The sequence below is a fragment of the Lepisosteus platostomus genome, chromosome 4, assembly GCF_059453375.1.
Source record: "Lepisosteus platostomus isolate fLepPlt1 chromosome 4, fLepPlt1.hap1, whole genome shotgun sequence".
Classification (NCBI taxonomy): domain Eukaryota; kingdom Metazoa; phylum Chordata; class Actinopteri; order Semionotiformes; family Lepisosteidae; genus Lepisosteus; species Lepisosteus platostomus.
The window spans coordinates 49,859,530-49,882,880 of record NC_142614.1 but is presented as its reverse complement, the minus strand read 5'-3'; the positions used below and the strand labels follow the sequence as shown (position 1 = coordinate 49,882,880).

The window sequence follows — 23,351 nt, the reverse complement described above, 5'->3', positions numbered from 1 at the left end:
ATTAGGAGAGCAAATGAGAGCTTTAGAGATTAAATGGCTAGTTATCTATAAAAAAAAAACAGCTAAACACAAAGCCTAAGATTTCCAGGTCTTATCCATGAAAAGAACCCTGGTATAAAGAAAACAAAATAATGCTTTGCAGGACTGGTCTGAATTTTGGCATATCTACAAAACACAGAGCTTAAAACAACTACACAAAAGACTGGCTCTGAATCCCAGCATATTCAATGGGTTTTGTAAAATATCATTATCTACAGGAACAACTTGACAATAATGTCAGCATTAGGGAGATAAAGTAAAGGCTCTGAAGGTAATCTGTATTTAAGCGTAACTTACGGTGATGAAAACTAAGCTCCGGGTATGTTTACATTAAACATTATAAGCACACTCTCAGTAAATAACACACAGTGGCTGTGGGGCTATTGTGATTTTGTGGATGTTGTGTTGTAGGTTTAATATTATTCTATGTGTTGATTTTTCTCTCAAGCATCTACCAGAAAAAATCATTAATTTTAAGGAAAGGAATTATATAACTCTTGAAGAGTCAATAAAGTTATTACATGTCAAAAATAATCCTTATTAACTTTAGGGGACTGTGGGCTATAGACATCTTAACCTTGGGAATAAAAAAAAATACACAGGAAAAGGGGGTAATTTCAGGAATCCACATGTAATTATTAAACCAATATTACTCTCTGTAGACAATTCACTTTTTAAACAATGACTGACAAGTTTTTGCAATTCTATGGTATTGATTTATCATTTCAAATAAATTTCTCTATACTTAAAGAAAATTTAATTTGCAGACATAAGGCCAAAAATATCTGCTCTCACTTTTTCTGAAGAGCTTACAGAAAGATTAATGGCACTGAAGGCTTTCCAATCAGCTTGACATAATGATTTCTGGGAACTTAGTGAAGCAAATAGTCTGTTTTTTTATTATTTAGTCACTATTCAATCATTACTAAACATCTTTTACCAGTATTTAAGGGTAATCATTCTGTAAAGTATCCTGTCCTAATTCAAAGAGTTTCACAAATGAAACTTAATTGGACAGCTACATTAATCTTCTAGTTGCCTAAAGTATTCCTTACTCCCAACAAAAGAGTTCTAATATACAATATAAAATACTACAATGTTTAAATGTACACCTTCTCCTTTCTAAAAATCCTCACGTTATTGCTCAATGTTTTGTTAATCAAAAATATTTAAAGATACGGCTGAAAAATAAAATAACATTTTAAAAGAAAAACATCTCATATGCATTTTCATGAGACAAACTGCAAGGGATGGGCAAGATAATTTTTAGAAATTACTTTTATTCTTGTTACCATCTAGTAATGTTGAAGGTTCTGCGTCTTGATTCGTGCTTCCTGTGTCATCCAGTTATAATAAACTATAATGTTCTCTTGTCAGTCAGCCAACAATTACAAAGAATTGAGATGAACATATTTCATAATATGACAAATATAAAACATAATTCATATAGATGGGTTTTAAATAGTATATTTAATATGACTGTGTAAATTCAAGAGATACCATACTAAACAAGCAGAATAAGAAGCAGAATGAAAAGCAATAAAACCTTTTTTTTCCCCTGAGTTTACATATAAACATAAGAATGGTCACAAATGACTGGCCATTATAAACACTAAAGATCTTTAAACATTTTTTTCAGATACATTTTCACATATTTTGATGCTAATTAAAAAATAATTAAATGCTCCTGTTAATCCTTTTTGTTATCTTTTTTTGTTCAAGATAAGTTAATTGAAAGTGGGATTTAATAAAATGGCCATGAGGGGGGGGAAAAACAATATTGTGGATAATGTTAATAACAAATGATATATAAATGTTCAACACATTTTAAATACTGTATCATATAAAAATATTAGATCTCTTTTGATCTGTGGCCTTTTAAATAAATAATAATAATATATCGATTTAGTTATTAGTGTTAAACGAAGCCATTTTCCCCCCGGAAATATTCCCCTGAAGGTTACTCATTAGAAACAGAGGAATTCAAATAAACTATTTACATATAAAAAACACAGTTTTATCTCATGGTATGTTATATGATTATTTTTAAATATAGAGTGACATTATTGTGGTTGAAGCTTGAAGAATAGTGAAACACCTGTCATTTATACTGTGCACTTTATTCATAACATGGTGCATGGTTAGTACAGATGTCACAAACTTATATGTCTTATTCACTCCAGGTGAACTTACACTTTAGTGTATTAAATGATTAGCATTTGAGACGTATTACTAGCACACTTAACATGTTGCTGAACGTTTCATGCTTAATTCCAAAATAAATGAGTCAGCATTTCATAACTGTTTCAGTAATGCTTTCTTATAATTATTTTTGCAAACTAGTTTGCATCATGTTTTTCCTTTGTTCATCTAATTTATTGAAATAAAAGGATCGGGCTGTTTTCTGGGGTACTCCTTAGTGATTATTGACTGTATATACAGTATAATAGCTACTTAGTTGATCTTGTAGGCAAGAAAATACATTTGCACAATCACTATAGACAAAATCATTTCTCAGTAGAAGCCATTAGTTTATAATTAATGACTTGCAGGCAGTTCACCCACATCATTGTTACCACCTTCCAGTCTGGACAGTACTGCGATGGGAAACCTCCATTTTAGGTGCTGCTGTAAGTGGTGTTTGTGAAACAGGAGGTGTTGTATTCTCCCCTCTAGACCCAAATGTCCTAACAAATGCCCCAGTAGGGCTGCAGTGTGAAATGCTTTAGGGTGTTCTATCCTTAGGATGAGGTATTAAACATGAATATTTGGTCATTATATAGCCCATGGCACTATTGGTATCCTGGCTACATTCCACCCTGTGCTTGCCCAGTATTGCCAACTTGAATTTCCTCTTATCTTCAAATGGTAAAGTAGTTTCTTGTTCATTTAAATCTCATCCATGGCTGTTGGTGCTTAATGTTAGTCATGCATCACTCAGACATAAAACGTACAGCAACCAATAGGCAGTCTTTACTGATGCAACCAACAGTTCCATCTCAGTTTCTTGTGACAGTAAATATTTAAAGTCCCTCAAGTATTGTGATATATTGAAAACCAAGAAAACCACTACACAAGAAGAATTGCCTGTTTTGGCTTATCTTCTCGACCCCAAATTACAGATGAATCAGTTTACTGTCTACATTTGAAGGGGTGGAATGTTAGAAAAGCCCAACGGAGCTGTTCCACACACACTTACTGGCTGTAAGTCAAGGGTTGGTCACAGATATCACACAGATGGCCAGCCAAAAAGCCAGTACAAAAAGTGTCTGTTTACTAAAACTTCCCTTGTGGCAGAAAAAATATTTACTCAGAAAACCCAAACATTAAACAAAATAATAAACTTCAATTTCTTGAAGGAATTTCTGAACAGTCATTTCAAAACAATACTGTAGGTCTACTATCACCCAGGTTGTGTAACAACACACAGACCAGGATACTCCAGAAAGATTATGAACAGACCGACTTGTCACCCTATAAGTTTAGTTCAATACAATAACCCTGATGGGCAGGTAATCCTTGATTTAAATCAGAGGAGGGTCAGGGTCTGTGTCCTGAGACAAAATAGCGGAACAGACAGGAGACAACACTGTGTAGCAATGACAGGTAAGACAAATAACCAATACATAGATTAAATTAACAATATTGAATTACAGTTACCACAGCATGCAAAGATAGAATTTCCTTTCCATTGTTTTGTAATGGCAAACATATCGGGAAAGTAAATTAAAGACAAAATATGATGTTCTTCATGAGGGTTTACAAAAATGCTTAGTCATAATACATCTTGACTTTTTGCACCACCTTAAATCCTTGGTGATTTTCCTGTAAACCATTTGTGTTCAGGATGCAACCAAATGAGCTGCTTAAACACCAAACATAAAAAGTGGAAAGAAAGTGATATTTAGTTCTTTAAAAATATCATATCACTTATTTTCAAAACCAGATAACTTAGAAAGTGTAGCAACAGCTTCTGCCAATCAAATATGCCCTTTAGCACAAATGTCAGCCCTACAATTATGCAAAGCTGCAAATAACATTATTTTCATTTTTTAATATGAAATGAATCCAAGTCAAATATTCTTCACAAAGGAGGTCACAAAAGCACATTTATCATGAAATTCATGTTCTGGAGATAAAAGAGTAAATGTTTTATTTTTCACCATCAAACCACATTGACTATAAATACATCTTATATTTAAAACTGCATTATTTAAATATTTAAACATTTATGAGATTAAATACAAAAGTGAACTATGTAATATGCAAAGTACTGATAAATCTGTGTGTCTGTGACTGTTACTGGCATTCATCGTAACGTACATGATAGCTGGGGTAAACTTGCTTAAAACCTAAAAAAAGACCACTGAGGAAACAGGCAAATGAACTTTTAATGGAATTAAATAATGTTCTAATAATGTAATTATTAGGTTATCTGTCCATTTTCTAAACTGAAAATGGGTGCAAGGCAGGGTACCACCTGGATCGGAGGCCAGTCCATCACAGGGCACACACACACAATAATACGCACACACTCACACCTGGGCCAGATTTCCTAAGAGACAATTAACCGTCTCACTGTGGATTCTGGGAGGAAATCCGAGCACCTGGAGGAAACACAAACGAACTCGAGGAGAACATATAATCTCCACCAGATAATACCCCAGAAATTGAACTCAGGCCCCCAGGACAACAAAACAGCAATACGTACAACATACCATTTCTCATAAAATAACTTCAAAGGCTGTTATATCACAATTTCCTGCCCTGCTCAATGCTGCTCTTTTTCTAAACTTTTTTTTTAAATCCATAACCCACATTTGATGCCAACATGGAATGAAGGAACTCTATGAAAACAAGCTTGAATTAATAACCAGAACATCCCCTTATCTGATATCCTACAGTATCACATGTTCATGGTTTTATTATTCCATGCCCATCTGCATCTTTGTATGAAACCAATTTCTCTGCCGACATGTTCCCAGTTGGTAGTAGTCTATCACTATTTTTAGACATTTTGCTTACACGAACTTGACTGTTCTTTGTCACAGTATGTATCATTAGACTTAGAAACAAAGTCCCTTCATCAAAAGATTTAACAGCAAAATGTACTCCCAACGTCTATTCACAATATCTGCCACTGTTAGTAATCAGGAGGCATTATTTAGCTTCAACAATTGATCGCTTGCTGTTTTTGTCCTTTATTTCCTCTTCGTCTCCCAGACCTCATTCACTCTGGTTTCTATTTTCAGTAAATAAATCTTATTATGATTAGAACTATTATGGTTCCAAAGTATCAAATAATAATTAATGTAATCAATGTCAAGTTTTACAACAGCTAATTTATATCTTTGCACAGAACAATCAGAAAACACTTTTGTTGTCTTAACTGCCTAAATACGTGCAGTCTGTGACTGCTGCTTTGTAAAATGAACACAGAGTGAGCTTTCTGTCTTGCAGGTTTTCACAGCTCAAGCTCAGCAGAACTGTTTTTTTAGAATTCCAAGCACTGAGAGCCTCAGACCACATTTAAGTAATTTATTCAAAGATTTTATGAGATGCTTCCTGCCAATTTGGTGATAAGAACTAAACCTGTGGATTCAGGAGCCTGTGATCTGACCCTCATTGTATTTCATTTCTTCTGACATTTAGATTAAAAAAGAATTTTAAAAAAGGCAGGGATAAGTAACATAACCTCTTTCATCACATTCCATTGCAAATTTTAGTCTCTCAAGTCCTTCATTGACTCAATCAGATGAAGAACCAAACATACTGTTACCTCACTAAAATGAAAGAGATAGGGACCATAAGTAAAAAACAAATTATTGTTTCATATTAGAATGGAAATTGGCATTTTGGATCCTGAAATGATTTGCAATGCCTACAAGCCAAATTAATTTACTATATGTGATAGAAACTACTGCTTCAACAGTCTGAACAACCAATTCATAGCTACTGTATGTAAATTATATTATAGCTATATAGATATCTAGCTAAAAATCTGAAATGTAGCATAAAACATTCTTTCATTTAATCAGAATATTTTATTCATTTATAACTGCATTGTTTTGGAATATTAACTAACAAGTTATAACTTTTTTTAAACAAAATATACACTGCAAGGCTGGTGGTAATTGTCTTTTTTTTCTCAGAGGAAATACAACAAAACACCTCCTCCAATCCCCACCTCATACAAAACGCCCTCTCCCATCCCCCCCAATGCTACTTCCCCACAAGTGATTATGTTCTAGAGCAGTGGTTCTCAAACTTTTTGGATCAAGTACCACCCCTAATCCAACCAAAGCATCCAAGTACCACCTACTGTACAAGTCATCATCTCATAGGAACCCCAGAAATTATCAATGACCAACATGAGCGCATGTGCACACACACTCACACATACATATAATAAATATTATAATAATAAACTTTGTTTGATTTATTAAAATGTGGCTTCTCAAAGTGTTTTACAGAAAAAAAAACAACACATAAAAATAAAAAAGCACCATTTCAGTGAGAGGGGTGAGCCTGTTTAGTCGAGCAAAGCAGATGTGAATTAATTTTTTGAGCCTTGATACAATTCACAACAGCCTAACAGATTTTAAATCGTCAGGCATTTTCTTGACGGCAAAGGTCTCGCGGTGGATGTTGCAATGAACCCATTAATTCCTGGAGCAACCTCTCTAATTCGTGCAACTACACCGCTGTGTCGGCTTGTCATTGCTCTAGCACCATCTGTACAAACTCCGACACATTTTATCCAGTCGATGCCATTTGATATAATCCTTCATTTCAATAATTCTATGAATGACTGTGTCTTTCGGGGGGGGCAGCAGGTCGAGCTGTTCAGCAGCTTTTTCTCCACACATAATATTGTGGGGCTTACCTGCTTTAGCAATCCGCAAGCTTGCATTTTTCCACGTTTCCGTTTTTATTTCAGTGTTTATTTTAAGTATTTATTTCATGCGCAAGGGAGAGAAACACAGAGACGCTCTGTGTATTTTTCTCAAATTAACTTAGAACAGTTCTTAAATATTTTTCTTTTATTTTTCACGCTTTCCTGTGCTCACAAGATTACAGTACCAGCGTTCGTAGCACGCATTTCTATGCATTCCTGTGTTTACAACGTTGGCATTGTTCCAAAATCACGCACATTCTCCTTTCTCCCTATTTGCTGGAGATACAGTAGCTTTTTTAAAATACAATTGGTCACTTGCGTCCGTAGCACGCATTCCTATAGAGTGGTATAGAATTACAGAGTATCTCTTGTGTCCACTGAAGTATTAGCGCGCACTGTATCGTAGTACGTAGGCTGCGTATTCAACACGTACAGTGCCTTGCGAAAGTATTCGGCCCCCTTGAACTTTTCAACCTTTTGCCACATTTCAGGCTTCAAACATAAAGATATAAATTTTTTATTTTATGTGAAGAATCACCAACAAGTGGGACACAATTGTGAAGTGGAACGAAATCTATTGGATTTTTGAAACTTTTTTAACTAATAAAAAAATGAAAAGTGGGGCGTGCAAAATTATTCGGCCCCCTTGCGTTAATACTTTGTAGAGCCACCTTTTGCTGCGATTACAGCTGCAAGTCGCTTGGGGTATGTCTCTATCAGTTTTGCACATCGAGAGACTGAAATTCTTGCCCATTCTTCCTTGCAAAACAGCTCGAGCTCAGTGAGGTTGGATGGAGAGCGTTTGTGAACAGCAGTTTTCAGCTCTTTCCACAGATTCTCGATTGGATTCAGGTCTGGACTTTGACTTGGCCATTCAAACACCTGGATACGTTTATTTGTGAACCATTCCTTTGTAGATTTTGCTGTATGTTTGGGATCATTGTCTTGTTGGAAGATAAATCTCCGTCCCAGTTTCAGGTCTTTTGCAGACTCCAACAGGTTTTCATCCAGAATGGTCCTGTATTTGGCTGCATCCATCTTCCCCTCAATTTTAACCATCTTCCCTGTCCATGCTGAAGAAAAGCAGGCCCAAACCATGATGCTGCCACCACCATGTTTGACAGTGGGGATGGTGTGTTGAGGGTGATGAGCTGTGTTGCTTTTACGCCAAACATATCGTTTTGCATTGTGGCCAAAAAGTTCGATTTTGGTTTCATCTGACCAGTGCACCTTCTTCCACATGTTTGGGGTGTCTCCCAGGTGGCTTGTGGCAAACTTTAGACGAGACTTTTTATGGATATCTTTGAGAAATGGCTTTCTTCTTGCCACTCTTCCATAAAGGCCAGATTTGTGCAGTGTAAGACTGATTGTTGTCCTATGGACAGACTCTCCCACCTCAGCTGTAGTTCTCTGCAGTTCATCCAGAGTGATCATGGGCCTCTTGGCTGCATCTCTGATCAGTCTTCTCCTTGTCTGAGCTGAAAGTTTAGAGGGACGGCCAGGTCTTGGTAGATTTGCAGTGGTCTGATACTCCTTCCATTTCAAGATGATCGCTTGCACAGTGCTCCTTGGGATGTTTGAAGCTTGGGAAATCTTTTTGTATCCAAAACCGGCTTTAAACTTCTCCACAACAGTATTACGGACCTGCCTGGTGTGTTCCTTGGTCTTCATGATGCTCTCTGCGCTTTCAACAGAACCTTGAGACTATCACAGAGCAGGTGCATTTATACAGAGACTTGATTACACACAGGTGGATTCTATTTATCACCATCAGTCATTTAGGACAACATTGGATCATTCAGAGATCCTCGCTGAACTTCTGGAGTGAGTTTGCTGCACTGAAAGTAAAGGGGCCGAATAATTTTGCACGCCCCACTTTTCATTTTTTTATTAGTTAAAAAAGTTTCAAAAATCCAATAGATTTCGTTCCACTTCACAATTGTGTCCCACTTGTTGGTGATTCTTCACATAAAATAAAAAATTTATATCTTTATGTTTGAAGCCTGAAATGTGGCAAAAGGTTGAAAAGTTCAAGGGGGCCGAATACTTTCGCAAGGCACTGTATAAAAATACAAAAAAAACACAACACAGTTCCAGGGTCATTTGGCGTACCACTTGGCGGCACTCCACGTACCACTGCCGGTACGCGTACCACAGTTTGAGAACCACTGTTCTAGAGGTACTTAGGCAGATACCTTTGGACACTTTTAAAACTTGTGCAAACAGTTGCCCTCAGCTCCCCCCTGAAAGAACATACATAGCAGACTAGAACCTTCATCTGATTCCATCTTCAAGGAGTCAAAGCCTTTCTCCAACAGGGACTTTAGTGGACCATTCAATGGTTTTCACAGGAAGAGTTTATATTTATCCAAAACGTGATGCTGGAAATTAATTTACACCGTTTAAATCCAGACAGTAATCACTGCTTAATGGGTTTATAAGAAACTTGCAATATTTTCATTTGTTCATTGAAAATAAACAGACCATATACTGGGTATATAAACCACCTTATGCCCCAAGGAGAACCCATAGGCACAGTACCAAAACAGAGAAGAGGTATGCAGACTAGAATTTCATACTGTGACTGCAGGATCTGAAATGATCCAATATTATTCTCATTTAAAATATCTGCTAGAATGTGAATCCCTTTGTCGCTCCTGTGTGAAAAATTGAAAGAATGATCATTAACTGTAAGAAGTTCATCCATCTATTCATTTTCTATTTTCAATAAATAGTCATGAGGGAGCCATGGCCTACACCAGCAAGAAACAGGCACAAGGCAGGATACACCCTGGACAGGACCCCAGTGTATCACAGTGCAGACAGACACAAAGAGAGAGACACACACACATCAATTTTCCCAGAAGCCAATTAAACCACTACTGTATTTTTGGACTGTGGGAGGAACCCCACAGGAAACCCAGGCGAACGTGGGGAGAACATACAAGCTCCACATAGACAGCAAATGAACCCAGGGCCCCAAAGCCGCAATGCTATCCTCCGTGCCACCATGCGGTCGTAAGAAGCTCATGATTATGGAAAGTATTTCAAATTATAAAGTCCAAATGCAATGAATAGCCGTATGAATCAAATCTTGAAGTCAATGTGGAGAGAACAGAATTATTCCAAGAGGACTCCAAGAAAGAGGAGTGGTAGGGTTAAACTATACAAACAGTGCAAGCACAACAGAGGTGTAGAGATTAAATGTAAAGCTTGGCAAAGTCAGATGTCCTGTAGACCTTCCTTGCTGTAGAGAACATAATATGCAGTTACTTTACTTTATGCAATTGTGGAATGCAATCTGTCCCAATAGCCTTGGGGGGAAAGAGAGGAATCACAAAACAAATTCAAGTGAGGAAGCAAATTCATTTTTATTTGGAGAAGCTGGTTTGAAGAGAACAGAGAAAACGAGTTAATCTATTCAAATTAACATGAAGCTGTGTAAAAAAAACGTTTTTTTTTTCCAAGTTGGTTACTGTCATGGCATCTAACAGAGTAAATCTCAATACCATGGTATCTAAACTGATCAGTATCATAGTTTATGCAGAGTTGCTCTCTCTAAAGCAGAATTAAAAGTGGTAATTCAGACTTGGACCAATTATGTTTATAAAGTAGTAAAAAAACAAAATCACTAAGTAGTTAGCAACATTATGTATAACAATATATAACCCTCACAGAATGATACACAATATTGAGAACTATTAACAGCAATAAGATAAGAAATAGTAGCTTTATGAACAGCGTCACCTAAAAATTGCAAAGAGTCAAATGTCAGAGGTTAAAGTGAGCATCCCTGATGAGTGCCCCTCATAAATACTAAATTGTGAAGAACTTTTGGCGTTAATACAGTTGCCAAAGAAATGCCATATCGATTTTTAACTATATTAAAATCTGAGGCCTAGTCCTTCTAATACTGAACTGATGCAATAATATTTCCACTCCAGTCCATCAAAAGTCATTAGTCACACCTATAATGTGAAGAAGGCAGCAAATGCTACCAGAAGCCAGATGCCCTTTAAAGTCCACCTGATCTTGATTCATTGACAGAAGTCATACAGTCCTCCAGCCCATGTGATAGCATCTTAACATACAGCTTGGTATCTGAAACCACCAGTGAGACAGAAAAGCGCAAAGTGAAGGATACTATTAGTACTCTTTAATTTTGTTTATTAACAGGTGGAGATTTAAAGGTAATATTAACATCCCTCCAAAACACACCATACGCAATGGATAGATGTATCGTAAGAATGGGTGAAGAAAGACTGCTTAAGCCTGCCTCTGACTGGGCCAGGAAAAGGAGACTGTGAACCTAAATTGAATCTAAACACAGCCAGGAAGACCAAAACTGCACATTTTTTAAAATAAATAACACCCAGTAAAAGTGTGGCAACAATCAACAAAAACATAAGTTTAATGTTTCCTTTATACCTATATAATGTTTTCATCTTAAAATCCACCAAGACGTTTGTATCACTAACTACAATATGAAGTTAGGAGGTTCTTTTTTGCTTTTTTTATTAAACATTATCTATTACAAAACTGGTGAAGGATTCCTAGTAGCTCAGCACCTTGGCTAGCTGACAGGTTAACGCTTGATATACTGGATTTCTAAATAGTTTGAAGGATAGAATGAGTGAGCAAGTTTGTTTCCTGCACTGTAGGCTACAAGACACTGTCGTACAGAACAGAAAACAACATACAATAGCTTAATCATACAGGTTTAAAAATAGAAGTAACCACAGCACACTAGCATACTGCACTTTAACCCTTAGCACAAAGTATTTCACACTGGCAACCATGGAGAAAGATTAATATATTTGTTGTTAAAGCATTTAATTCTGCAAATACTTGAAAAATAGGTTAACTCTCAAATGAGCAGTTGACATTATCATTAATTTTACACTGCACATACACTACTTACAAGTGAATTCTTCGAAAAATATAACAATCGCTTTTCATATCTCCCTAGCAGGTGGAAGAAATACTCTGAATTCCTGTAATTTTCATGATCTGCATTTTTTTACTTAAAAATCCTATTAGACTGTTTCCTGTGCAACTCCCTGTTGTGTCTAGGTGTTTACTTTGTTTACTTGAAAAAGGCTCTTATAAATGAAAACATAGCAAAACATGTGATTTATACTGACAGAACAATGAAAAAAAAGAGGTATGAAGAAGATGATATGCAAAAGCCCAAAGGTCTAAGCACTGTCTTGCTGTGGAAGAGTTGCTCAATTACACCAGCACTGTATTAGTCATAGAAACAATCTACAACAGCAAACTGCTAGGTAGATCATTCAATTACAAAAGAAAAGTGTTTAAGCTTCCATGCATTTTTGTCTTGATTTGCCTGTAATGTTCCCTCATTAACCCTAGCCAAAGCTTATTTAAACTTTGACATTTTGTAAAAGTAAAATCAATCTGATATCCCACCGACATCAAAAAATGAACTGCCACTAGACATAAAAATGAGGTTGTGGTGAATGATCATGACAAGGGATGGTGTCTGTTTATTGCTATAGCTATCTGCAACAACATGGACATGGACTGGAAACAAAAGAGCATTTGTTGTAATTTTGCACATATTTGGTGGTAAGGTGTTTGGTAGAAAGGAAAGGGACCAAAAAAACAAAACAGTTTAGTCAAATACCTCAGCTGCTGTGGATGCAGCACAATGTCTGTATGTTGCCTGTATGTCTCAAAAAACGATTTTCCTCAGCTCAAACTCTAGCAAGCAATATCTGAAAATGGCATCACCTGGCACTTCCTGTTGAAGGCAGAAACTGGATCATTTGGTCAGCGGAAATATTATTTTCAGTAGCAGTAGCAGTTATAACTAAATTACTCAATATTGCTCAACTGCAGGGAGTTCATTATAGGTCCTAATTTAATTTTGCTACTCTGATACTAACAACATATGCAACAGAATGGATTTGGTGCAGCTCTTTTGTTTTTATATGGCTTCCTATATATCTTTCTGATGAGGTAAAATTACTGGAACCCTAACCTCAGTTTGTTGTGCTATCAGTTAACATTAAATGAACCCCAAATAACCAAAAACTTGATTTGTCCATTCTGTTTTTTAGGATTCTATTTGATTACAATACAGAACACATTAAGATAATGTTTCTGACCTTGTTCCCTTTCATTCTTACTTAAAGTTGTTTAACAGAAGGAGGTCAATTACTGAGGACAGCGCAATATTTTATAGCCACGTCTTGAGCAAGATTAGGTTTTTGTCATTATGATTAAGCGTCCTAATGCTAGCATCTGCAGATACAAGAATATATTACTCCAGCTCTGCAGTATGCCCATGGAGTTCTATTTCGAAGATTTTATCAAGAATCTTTTTAATAAACAGATAATGCTGCCTTTCCCAAGTGGTCAAAGAAACAGCCAGAGGGATAAAGCTTCCCTTGCTCTTCAAGTCACTGCTCTACTCGTTTCTTTAGTGTACTGCTGACTAAATCACATCCTACAGTTCAGGTTTTTCTCACCCAAGAAATTCTAAAGGGTATAATCTAACATTTCACATTTGTGAGTAAATATTAGGAGAGACCTAAAATGATTAGAATGCAGAGCTCAAGCCTTGGACATTTCTTGTCTCTCTGTTTTATTTCAAACAATTGTACCTCACAATGAAACCTTTACCATTAAAAACAAAAGTACAAAAGCAATTTCAAGCATTCACTCTGCATTTTTTTTATTCAACTTCAGCCATGTCTCTAATGCCTCTGGCATTATTTTTGTAAAACATAAACCTGACAAGCTAAATGCACAGACTTTTTTGAAGATGCAGATCTAGATATCAAATAAAACAAGGTGAATGAAACTACATTTTAGGGTAACCTTAGATTTGCCCCTTTTGATTATACAAGTGTATCCCTGCTGATACAAGTCATGGTTAAAAAGACAAAAAGGCTTCTCTGCGTGCTCTGATACAAGGGCGATAACCACATCACTGAAATATTTGTTTTTCTCCAGGAGCTCCAAATAATAAGAAAAATGAAAATCTGCATAATACTGTAGAAAAAACACAGTAACACATATTGTACATACAGAAACCCTAATAAAGGGTTTAATAAAAGGCACAGTCAGAAATGGCTACTAAGGTTATTTTTTTAATTTTCAAAATGGCGGCATTTCTAGGATGTAATTAAACCAGCATCTGCCTGGCACAGCAGGGGCTGTGCAAAATATTTTTTCAAAGCACTAGCTCCAAAGTTAGCTCTCCGAAGAGAGGGATAAGCATCTATATTCTAAGCCAGTGAATTCCTACATGCATGTCTGCGAGGAGCAGAAACTCTGCTGGGAGAAATGCCAAATTCTAAATGGGATATCAACAAATCCCTGAAAAACTCCGTAGTATAAGGCAAAACGTACAAAATATGTGAAACTAAATATAAAGCTGAGGAAAACCTCATATACCTTCTCTCTTGTGTTAATTCTGAATTAATGCATTTGTTTACTTAAATTATTTATATTTATTATTTATTAAATAATTATAAAGAGATATAATAACTTTAAAGGTAAGTTAGTATTTAAGAGAAATAAAAATGTTAAGATATGATCAAACTTAATACATTTCTTTTTTAGTTAGGATCAATGGACCCAATGTAGTAACTGTATATCAGTTCTAAAAATTCTACATAAAATTACAATTCAATTCCTCAAACATTAAAGGAGATTTAACTTGTTTATATAAAGCAGATCGTCTGGTTTGGAAATTGCTTGCTGTTATTAAAGGAGACATTTATTAACCAGCTAAATGAAGAAAAAAAAATGGATGGGCATCTTAATCATTTTACCACATAACTGCCAAAAAAATCTATATCCCGTATTAAAATTTGCAATGTATCAAATCACATAATTACACAAACCTGAGGAAAATTATCATTAAAAAATGTCACAGCTTTATAATAAGACCACTAACAACATCTGGATATGACATTATCATAACATTACGTTATACAGATTATATTACATTATTTTCTAAATAAGATATAAAATATGATAGGATGGTCTGAATTAAATAGTTTTACATAAATATTTTGTATAAAATGAAAAACAGTACCTTAAGAACTTGGACTTGGCCCTCAGTAGTTATGTCTTTCAACAGTTCACAGAAAGATTGACAAAGAGCTTCAGCGTAATTCTGGAAAGAGAAGAATATAGAATGATATCTCAAGAATTTTGCAATGCAAATTAAAATCTGTTACCATTGCTTCATTAAGAAATCCACTGTAATTTATAATTGACCTTAAGTGCAATGAGTAGCGGTATAAACATATTCCTTTTGTAAAGTGTTCGGTATTTATCAGAGCTTTATGACTGTTGTGTAACAGGTTACGTCTTTTCTAATGTTGGACCAAGTTCTTGTTGAATAAGCCACTATCTTTGGTGCAACATTGTTCTACAGTGTGAAAAAGTGTTTGCCCCCTTCCTGATTTCTTATTTTTTTGCATGTTTGTCACACTGAAATGTTTCAAATCATCAAACAAATTGAAATATTAGACAAAGATAACACAAGTAAACACAAAATGCAGTTTTTAAATGAAGGTTTTTATTATTAAGGGAAAAAAAAATCCAAACCTACATGGCCCTGTGTGAAAAAGTGATTGCCCCCTAAACCTAATAACTGGTTGGGCCACCCTTAGCAGCAACAACTGCAATCAAGCGTTTGCGATAACTGGCAATGAGTCTTTTACAGCGCTGTGGAGGAATTTTGGCCCACTCATCTTTGCAGAATTGTTGAAATTCAGCCACATTGGAGGGTTTTCGAGCCTTAACCGCTTTTTTAAGGTCATGCCACAACATCTCAATCGGATTCAGGTCAGGACTTTGACTAGGCCACTCCAAAGTCTTCATTTTATTTTTCTTAAGCCATTCAGAGGTGGACTTGCTGGTGTGTTTTGGATCATTGTCCTGCTGCAGAACCCAAGTGCGCTTCAGCTTGAGGTCACGAACAGATGCCCGGACATTCTCCTTCAGGATTTTTTGGTAGACAGCAGAATTCATGGTTCCATTTACCACAGCAAGTCTTCCAGGTCCTGAAGCAGCAAAACAGCCCCAGACCCATCACACTACCACCACCATATTTTACTGTTGGTATGATGTTCCTTTTCTGAAATGCTGTGTTACTATTACGCCAGATGTAATGGGACACACACCTTCCAAAAAGTTCAACTTTTGTCTCGCCAGTCCACAGAGTATTTTCCCAAAAGTCTTGGGGATCATCAAGATGTTTTCTGGCAAAACTGAGATGAGCCTTTATGTTCTTTTTGCTCAGCAGTGGTTTTCGTCTTGGAACTCTGCCATGCAGGCCATTTTTGCCCAGTCTCTTTCTTATGGTGGAGTCATGAACACTGACCTTAACTGAGGCAAGTAAAGCCTGCAGTTCTTTGGGTGTTGTTGTGGGTTTTTTCTGACCTCTTGGATGAGTCGTCGCTGCGCTCCTGGGGTAATTTTGGTCGGCCGGCCACTCCTGGGAAGGTTCAACCACTGTTCCATGTTTTCGCATTTGTGGATAATGGCTCTCACTGTGGTTCGCTGGAGTCCCAAAGCTTTAGAAATGGCTTTATAACCTTTTCCAGACTGATAAAGCTCAATTACTCTGTTTCTCATTTGTTCCTGAATTTCTTTGGATCGCAGCATGATGTCTAGCTTTTGAGGATCTTTTGGTCTACTTCACTTTGTCAGGCAGGTCCTATTTAAGTGATTTCTTGATTGAGAACAGGTGTGGCAGTAATCGGGCCTGTATGTGGCTAGAGAAATTGAACTCAGCTTTCCAAAGATGTGATAAACCACAGTTGATTTATGTTTTAACAGGGGGGGGCAATCACTTTTTCACACAGGGCCATGTAGGTTTGGATTTTTTTTTTCCCTTAATAATAAAAACCTTCATTTAAAAACTGCATTTTGTGTTTACTTGTGTTATCTTTGTCTAACATTTCAATTTGTTTGATGATCTGAAACATTTCAGTGTGACAAACATGCAAAAAAATAAGAAATCAGGAAGGGGGCAAACACTTTTTCACACCACTGTATATTAATAATGCAATCAAAATGCTAGACTTTTATCAAAGTGGGTTTTTCTTCTGGAATGGCAAGTAAATGTCTCTCAGGTAAATTAAAACTTGTTTCTAACTCTGCTAACAGAGTATACTGTTACAGCACTGTGAAATCCTGAAGATACAATTCAGAATGGAATCAATCAACCAAGTAATCTTGAAGAGGGGTGCTATACTTAGAAGGAAAAATGGAAAGTTACTCTCATAAGCAACTTGTGGCTGGGATGCTGTAAAGAGTACGTCTTCGTCAGGATTCACTGCCTGAAAAACCTTAATACTAACTCATTATTGTTAAAACTCAGTTCATTTGTAGACCTTTGCACACTGTAGAATCACAGAATTGTCTTATCAACCAATAGTAAAAAAGTCAGACCAGCTGACAAATATAACTCAAGTACAAGACCTTTGATACAGTACGTGCATACCTCTTAGATAAAGTAAGGAAATCAAGAAATATATGTGGAGGCACTACTGGGATTTTGTTTTGTCTTGGCATAAATAGATGAATTGTTTTAATTAGAAACCCGCTATTAGGGCATTACTTAATTTGATATTCCTAAGCAAGAGCAAGGGATTAAGAACAATACCTGTAAGAAGTCAGTTGATGACAAGTACACATATGCATTGATAATCTGGAAACAAGTTCTTAGGTTTTCAGAGCTGAGTTCTGCAAAAGAAATAATCCAAACACAATCATTATTAGAACTGCATGTTAATTAAAAAGAACCAGTAACATAATAAGTACTTTTTAAGAGACAGATATTTCTCCTGGGAAATAAAATCATTATTAAATGGGTTTCGTTTTCTTAATCATTTTGCACCAATACAATGTTTTCCAAAACAAATTATTTCCATCTATTACCAACAGTGTAACAATGCAGTGTAATATTATTCCTTGGTCGTCCATGCAAAAATAAATTCTCCTATCAATGGGTTTATGATCTCCTGGGTTCAATGCTGTAATTCTCTCTGCTGGTATCTTTAATGACTTGAAAAACTAAAGCACCGCAGGCAGCTTTATGCAAGTTCCAGCTTGCCACAGACACATCACATTTGCTTTAGGTAAATCACTTCTGAGATCTGTAAAATAAGTAATTGCTTAAGCAAACTTGTTTAAAGACAATGGAACAGACATTTAAGTGGTCTTCAAGACAAGGATACACATAATGAGATACATATGAAATTTATGACCAACTTCACCATGCTGAAAGAGATATTAAGTGTCTTTGAAATGTTTTTACTTTCTCTTCCCGATCTGTGCCTTTATATTACTTTAGCTTGGAATTGTTTTGAAAGCTCCTTGGTCTTCATGGTGGAATCTTTGCCTGAAAATCACCAATTCATTTATGCTGAAATCATTTGCACCCCTATTATTGCACACAGACCAGGGCCACTCAACTAATTGTGTGGTTTATTAAGGTAATTTTGTGCAAGATGGAATGATAACATTTAGGACTCAAACAGATTACCCAAGTATTACAGATCGACAAAAGGCATGTTCAATTCTTATTTCATTAATAAAAGTAAATATGCAGTGATGTGCAATGCTATACCCTGACCTGGGAATTTAGAACCACATTCTACTGTCAGTGTATGGTTTTTGCCTTTATGGTCATACAGTCTTCATTTATGCATATTAACAACCCTTTGTGTATAATCACTTCATAGAAATGGCTGTAGCTGCCAACTGAAATGAAACTAACAACAGAGGCAGAGTCAAAATATTGTACACTGCTATGGTGAGTTCCTGTCAAAGTGAAACCAGTCTGTACGTTAAATGTTTTGACTGCTCGTCAGGCTACTGAAAAACAATCACCCTTGTGATCTTTATGTATATTCAATACAGGTGATTAAGTTCAAATTGCTTGTACTGCTGCGGATGGTGTTTTACTTGCACAAACAAAGCAAAAAAAAATTGCATCCCGAGGTAAATGGATTCAGTGCCCTTTATCACAGGGCTTCACTTAATCTTTACAGATTAGATGAAGGGCAAATGATTTTAGCGAATTACTTCTAAACTACCCTAAGGGCAAGACATGAGTACTCACAATAATGAAATATGGCACTCTTCAAAAAGGCAGAAGTGCAACTGCTTCCTTAAGGGGCTTCATATAGCACAGCACAGATGAGTACCTAGTGCCAGAAATGCTAAAACACCAGCTATTAGCCCATGTGAGTAAAATGCAAGTCATTTCATTTTCAGACATCCAGATCGCATGAGGCAATTAAGCCACACAGCTACCATACATAAACTTTTACTTGGACGCTATAATGCCTCGAGTGAAGTATCTGTCAAAACAGTTTTAACCAGTCAGCAGAAAAAATGAAGTCATTAGAATCTCACCTCTGTTTCACGTTCAGGAAAACCTAGAAGACACTGCTGTCAACATGGATATTTACACACCTGTTAGGTGTTCAGTGACCAGCATACCCCATGTCTCCCAGCTATAGATGAGATATGCTTGAGAAACTCTTGTTAAGATCTTTTTGCAGTTGTTATATAATCTCTATATTACATCATCAGTACAAAAGTACACTTCTACCCATTTTTGACCTCATACATGTACAAAAAATGTAGGATGTAAATGTTATTGGAAATATAACATTACATTAATGATATCATTTCCAGAAAACAACAACAATTCTGTACAGCTCTTTTAAAGACACACTGAAATATTTTCCTTCAAACAAAGTAGAAAAATAAAGAAATGCACATCAGTTTGCTTTATTTGGTGTTTGGACTCTTTGTGACAACAGAGTCTGAGTCAGCCTATTATGGAATTGGGAGTACCTATGGATGGGTGTGATTTGTTTTTCAGACATTTTTCTGTTTCTCAAAACAAAGACACAATTGATACCTGAACAATGAGACCTTCAACATTCATGGCTATGCATAATACTGACAACATGTAAAATCAAACCGATCCATTAGGGACTGATAGTGGTATGTTCACACAAAGCGATTTCTACTGGCCCTAGGAGTCATGCTGGATGTCAATTCCGTAATTCAACCGTGTTCCAAGTGGATTCTTGCAAAGTACTCTAGCAACCATGTGCACAGATGACTTTCAGCCTTCATTAAGTGAACGGCTATTTCACAAACGTCTTCAGCAGGGAGAGGTCATCCTCCTTCAAGTGTAATGAAAGCCAAAGTTTACATAGGAGACAATAGTCACAAGCTTTTTGCTACTTTGAGCTGGAAGTTGAATTTGATTTCTTAAATTTGTATCCGTTTGGAATGGTCAAGAAAACAATTTCTTTAGTTCACAGAAAGATGAGAAATCATATGCTCACTGTATGTTCTGAACTTCCATTTGCTATAGCTTTTGATTTTTGTTTTCTAAGGATTTTTTAAGGTATTGTAGCCAATTCTGCAAAAATCCTACATGTGGTTTAAGATCCTTTGTATTTGTGGATCTTTTAACATTTTGATGTTCAGTTTAGCATAATATGTCCAATGCCCATTTGCATCTTATCCTGAGAGTAGCTCACACATTCACTATGCACTGTGAATTGAAGTGGAATGTGCCACCTCTTAATATTCTTATGACGAGTGTTGCTCTTCCTGTTCTGATTATTCTCATTATGCCTTACTGTTACACGGTTACTCCACAATACTCTAAAATTATTTTGCAACCACTTCCAGTAATTTCCTTTCAATTTATAGTATTGGATTACTGTTTGTATAATCTGTGTAAATAACTGTGAAAGCGTTATGTTATGAAGGGCGCTATAAAAAATGAAGCTTAAGCGGCACTCAGAATTCCAATATTGCAAATAATCACACCAAATAAATTATGTACCCTAATTTCTGGACAATAGTTAAAACAGTTTTATGCAGTGTTTGTAATTGTTTTAACTAGAAATATTATTTTTAACATTACACCAATGGGTTATATATAAATATTTTAAAAACATGTAACCATTTAAAAATGTAATAACCTTCTTAGGCTAAGATTTTCTTCAGGCTCCCATCTCTAAAATAACATTTTACCATTTTCATCCCAAACCAGTGTTCCAGACAGAACTCCTCATAGACCAAAAAAACAAGGTACTGTGACTTTGATGTGCTGGAATAAAGACACAAAGGCAGGTATATAACTACACTGAAGGGCTTTGTGTTAGCATACAGATGAACTCTCTAAGCCATGTTACTTCACACACTGTACTGTGCTGAACATTTCCAGTGATTATGAATTTCCACATAGAAACATAACCACTTAATTGAGAAGGAAGCAATAGCTAAGTCTCATTTTTCTAATTAATATCTGTGACCTCGCACAAGAATAACGACAAACCAGGCAGCACAGCTTCACTTATACATCTTCTGAGATAAAAGGGATTTAATATTTAATTTTATGCTCCATGAAGATTTCATTTTGACTTATTTATTAATTTATTTATTTTTTCTGGGAAAATGTAAATTTTATTTCTTGCCCTTACTTTAAAATTGTAAATGAGATTTGCTTCTGACCTAGTCATGTGCTTGCTTCTAAACATTTGGTGGCAAGCACAGGAACTTTATTAAGAAAAATCCTTTTTTTTTTTGTCAGACGTTTTGTGATCATAATCATTTATTGGAGATGAAAACAGTTTTATAGAAACAGTAGATATTTACATTATTTAAATGCATCCGCATAACTAACAGCTAACTGTATTAACAGCCTTAATACAAAATGGTGAAATGAAAGTAAAATACATTAGTTACTAATACATTTTAAACTGCATTAAAAATATATGGAATATTTGGATATCTTTTCCAGTTCAGCTCAGAAATAAATACTTCAATGACAAAGGTTTAATTTAAAAAATCTACATCACAAATGAACTAACCGTTCACATACACCCACAATGAATATAAGATGTGACGTTCATAATGTTCAGGGGGAGCTTTCATCGCCAATTTGCAAGGCATGAAATCAAATTTCAGGAGATCACTATGTGCCAAGATTGTGGCCCTGAGATCGAACTGCAGTTGCCAGTTATACATGTTTTTCTTTAGGTATGTTTAGGTTCTCTTTTACTCGAAAAAGCAAAGTCTTGCCAAGAAACAATTGCAATCTAGCACAACTGATAGACGGGCCTCTCTTGTGTGGCTTTGTTTTTTGTGTTTTTTTGTTTTTTTTTGGCAGCCCCATCATGGAAGCATTCCATTAATTCCCCTTCTGAGCATAGGTGCAGACTGAAGCTCTCCTCTCTGCCAGCTCCTAAATACTTTAGAAAGAAAGTGGCGCTTTTGAGTGAATTAGCATATCCATGGGCGGCATCTCCCTGCCTCAAGTGGAAAACTTCACTCTGAGGGAATTATGACCATCGACGTACTCCAGTATACACTGGAGCTGAGGTCAGAAAACTGTATTGGATATCGATAATCATCCTCATAAGACCCAATGTAAAAGAGAGGGGTAAGGATCAGGGAATATGAAATACAGCCTGCATACATACATAAGAATGTTGTTAAGTTATTATTTTCCTTAATGAAGTGACAGTTTAGGTGTGTCCAGATATGACTGGGTTTTGGAGACAACTTTTTTCTTCTTTGCCCACTATTCTGACCAAGGATATTCCTCCCTCTCAAGTACATTTGTAAAATAATAACTCCCATCTTGGAATCTTACAATAACAGATGACAGATGAGACACTGTTTGTTTGATATAATCTCTGCTATCCAGCTTCAGAGTAGTGAAAGTGGGGGCTTGGTGTGCTGATGTGGTCAAATCTTCATTGTATGTTACATCCTTCCTTTTCTGGAGAAGGATTCAACTAATGGTAAAAGGGGAGGATGTTGAAATGTTGCAGGGATTTATTCTTAAATGTTTTTTTTAAATAAAATGAATAAAAGTTGGTTCAATGAAAAATGAAGTGCATCTTTTGGACAACAAGGAAAAAAGCCTATTATGTCAGGTTTGCAGCTTTTAATGATTTTTTCCCAGTGCAGATTGATTAGCTTTTGTGATAAAGACTCAGTTCTTGTTTTTGGGAACAGTACTTTAATAATATTTGGACCCTAAATGAGAACTGATCATTATGTATAAAAGTGTGGGGGAGTCTGAACACATTAGGCCACAGGGAGGGCTGAAACAAATTTGTTGAGGAATCACTTGATTAGAATGTCAGGAAAGGTAAGGTAGTTTACTTCAATGTAATCTCTGAAAACTTTGAAGATCTGTTCTGGTGGGAACAAAAATACCAAATTGTAATATTTGTTTGTCAGCAATTGTAAATATATCACATATACTGTATATATAGGTCACTTTTAATGCATCACAATTTCAGCATCACAAGTTGTGAACATCTCATGAATCAAAAGTCATCTATTGCAGGGCACTATCGGCATAAAAAAAAGA

The 23,351-nt window shown here is 35.9% G+C and overlaps 1 protein-coding gene across 1 annotated transcript in view; it reads right to left on the bottom strand.

Moving 5' to 3' along the window:
* Nucleotides 1-23,351, bottom strand: part of ipo11 (importin 11) — a 275,680-nt gene that overhangs the window by 104,057 nt on the left and 148,272 nt on the right. The window contains exons 23-24 of the mRNA XM_088629761.1: nucleotides 17,592-17,671; nucleotides 15,009-15,089 (exon numbers count right to left, since the gene is read on the bottom strand). Of these exons, the coding sequence (XP_088485887.1) occupies nucleotides 15,009-15,089; nucleotides 17,592-17,671 (161 nt within the window). The remainder of the gene's footprint in view (nucleotides 1-15,008; nucleotides 15,090-17,591; nucleotides 17,672-23,351) is intronic.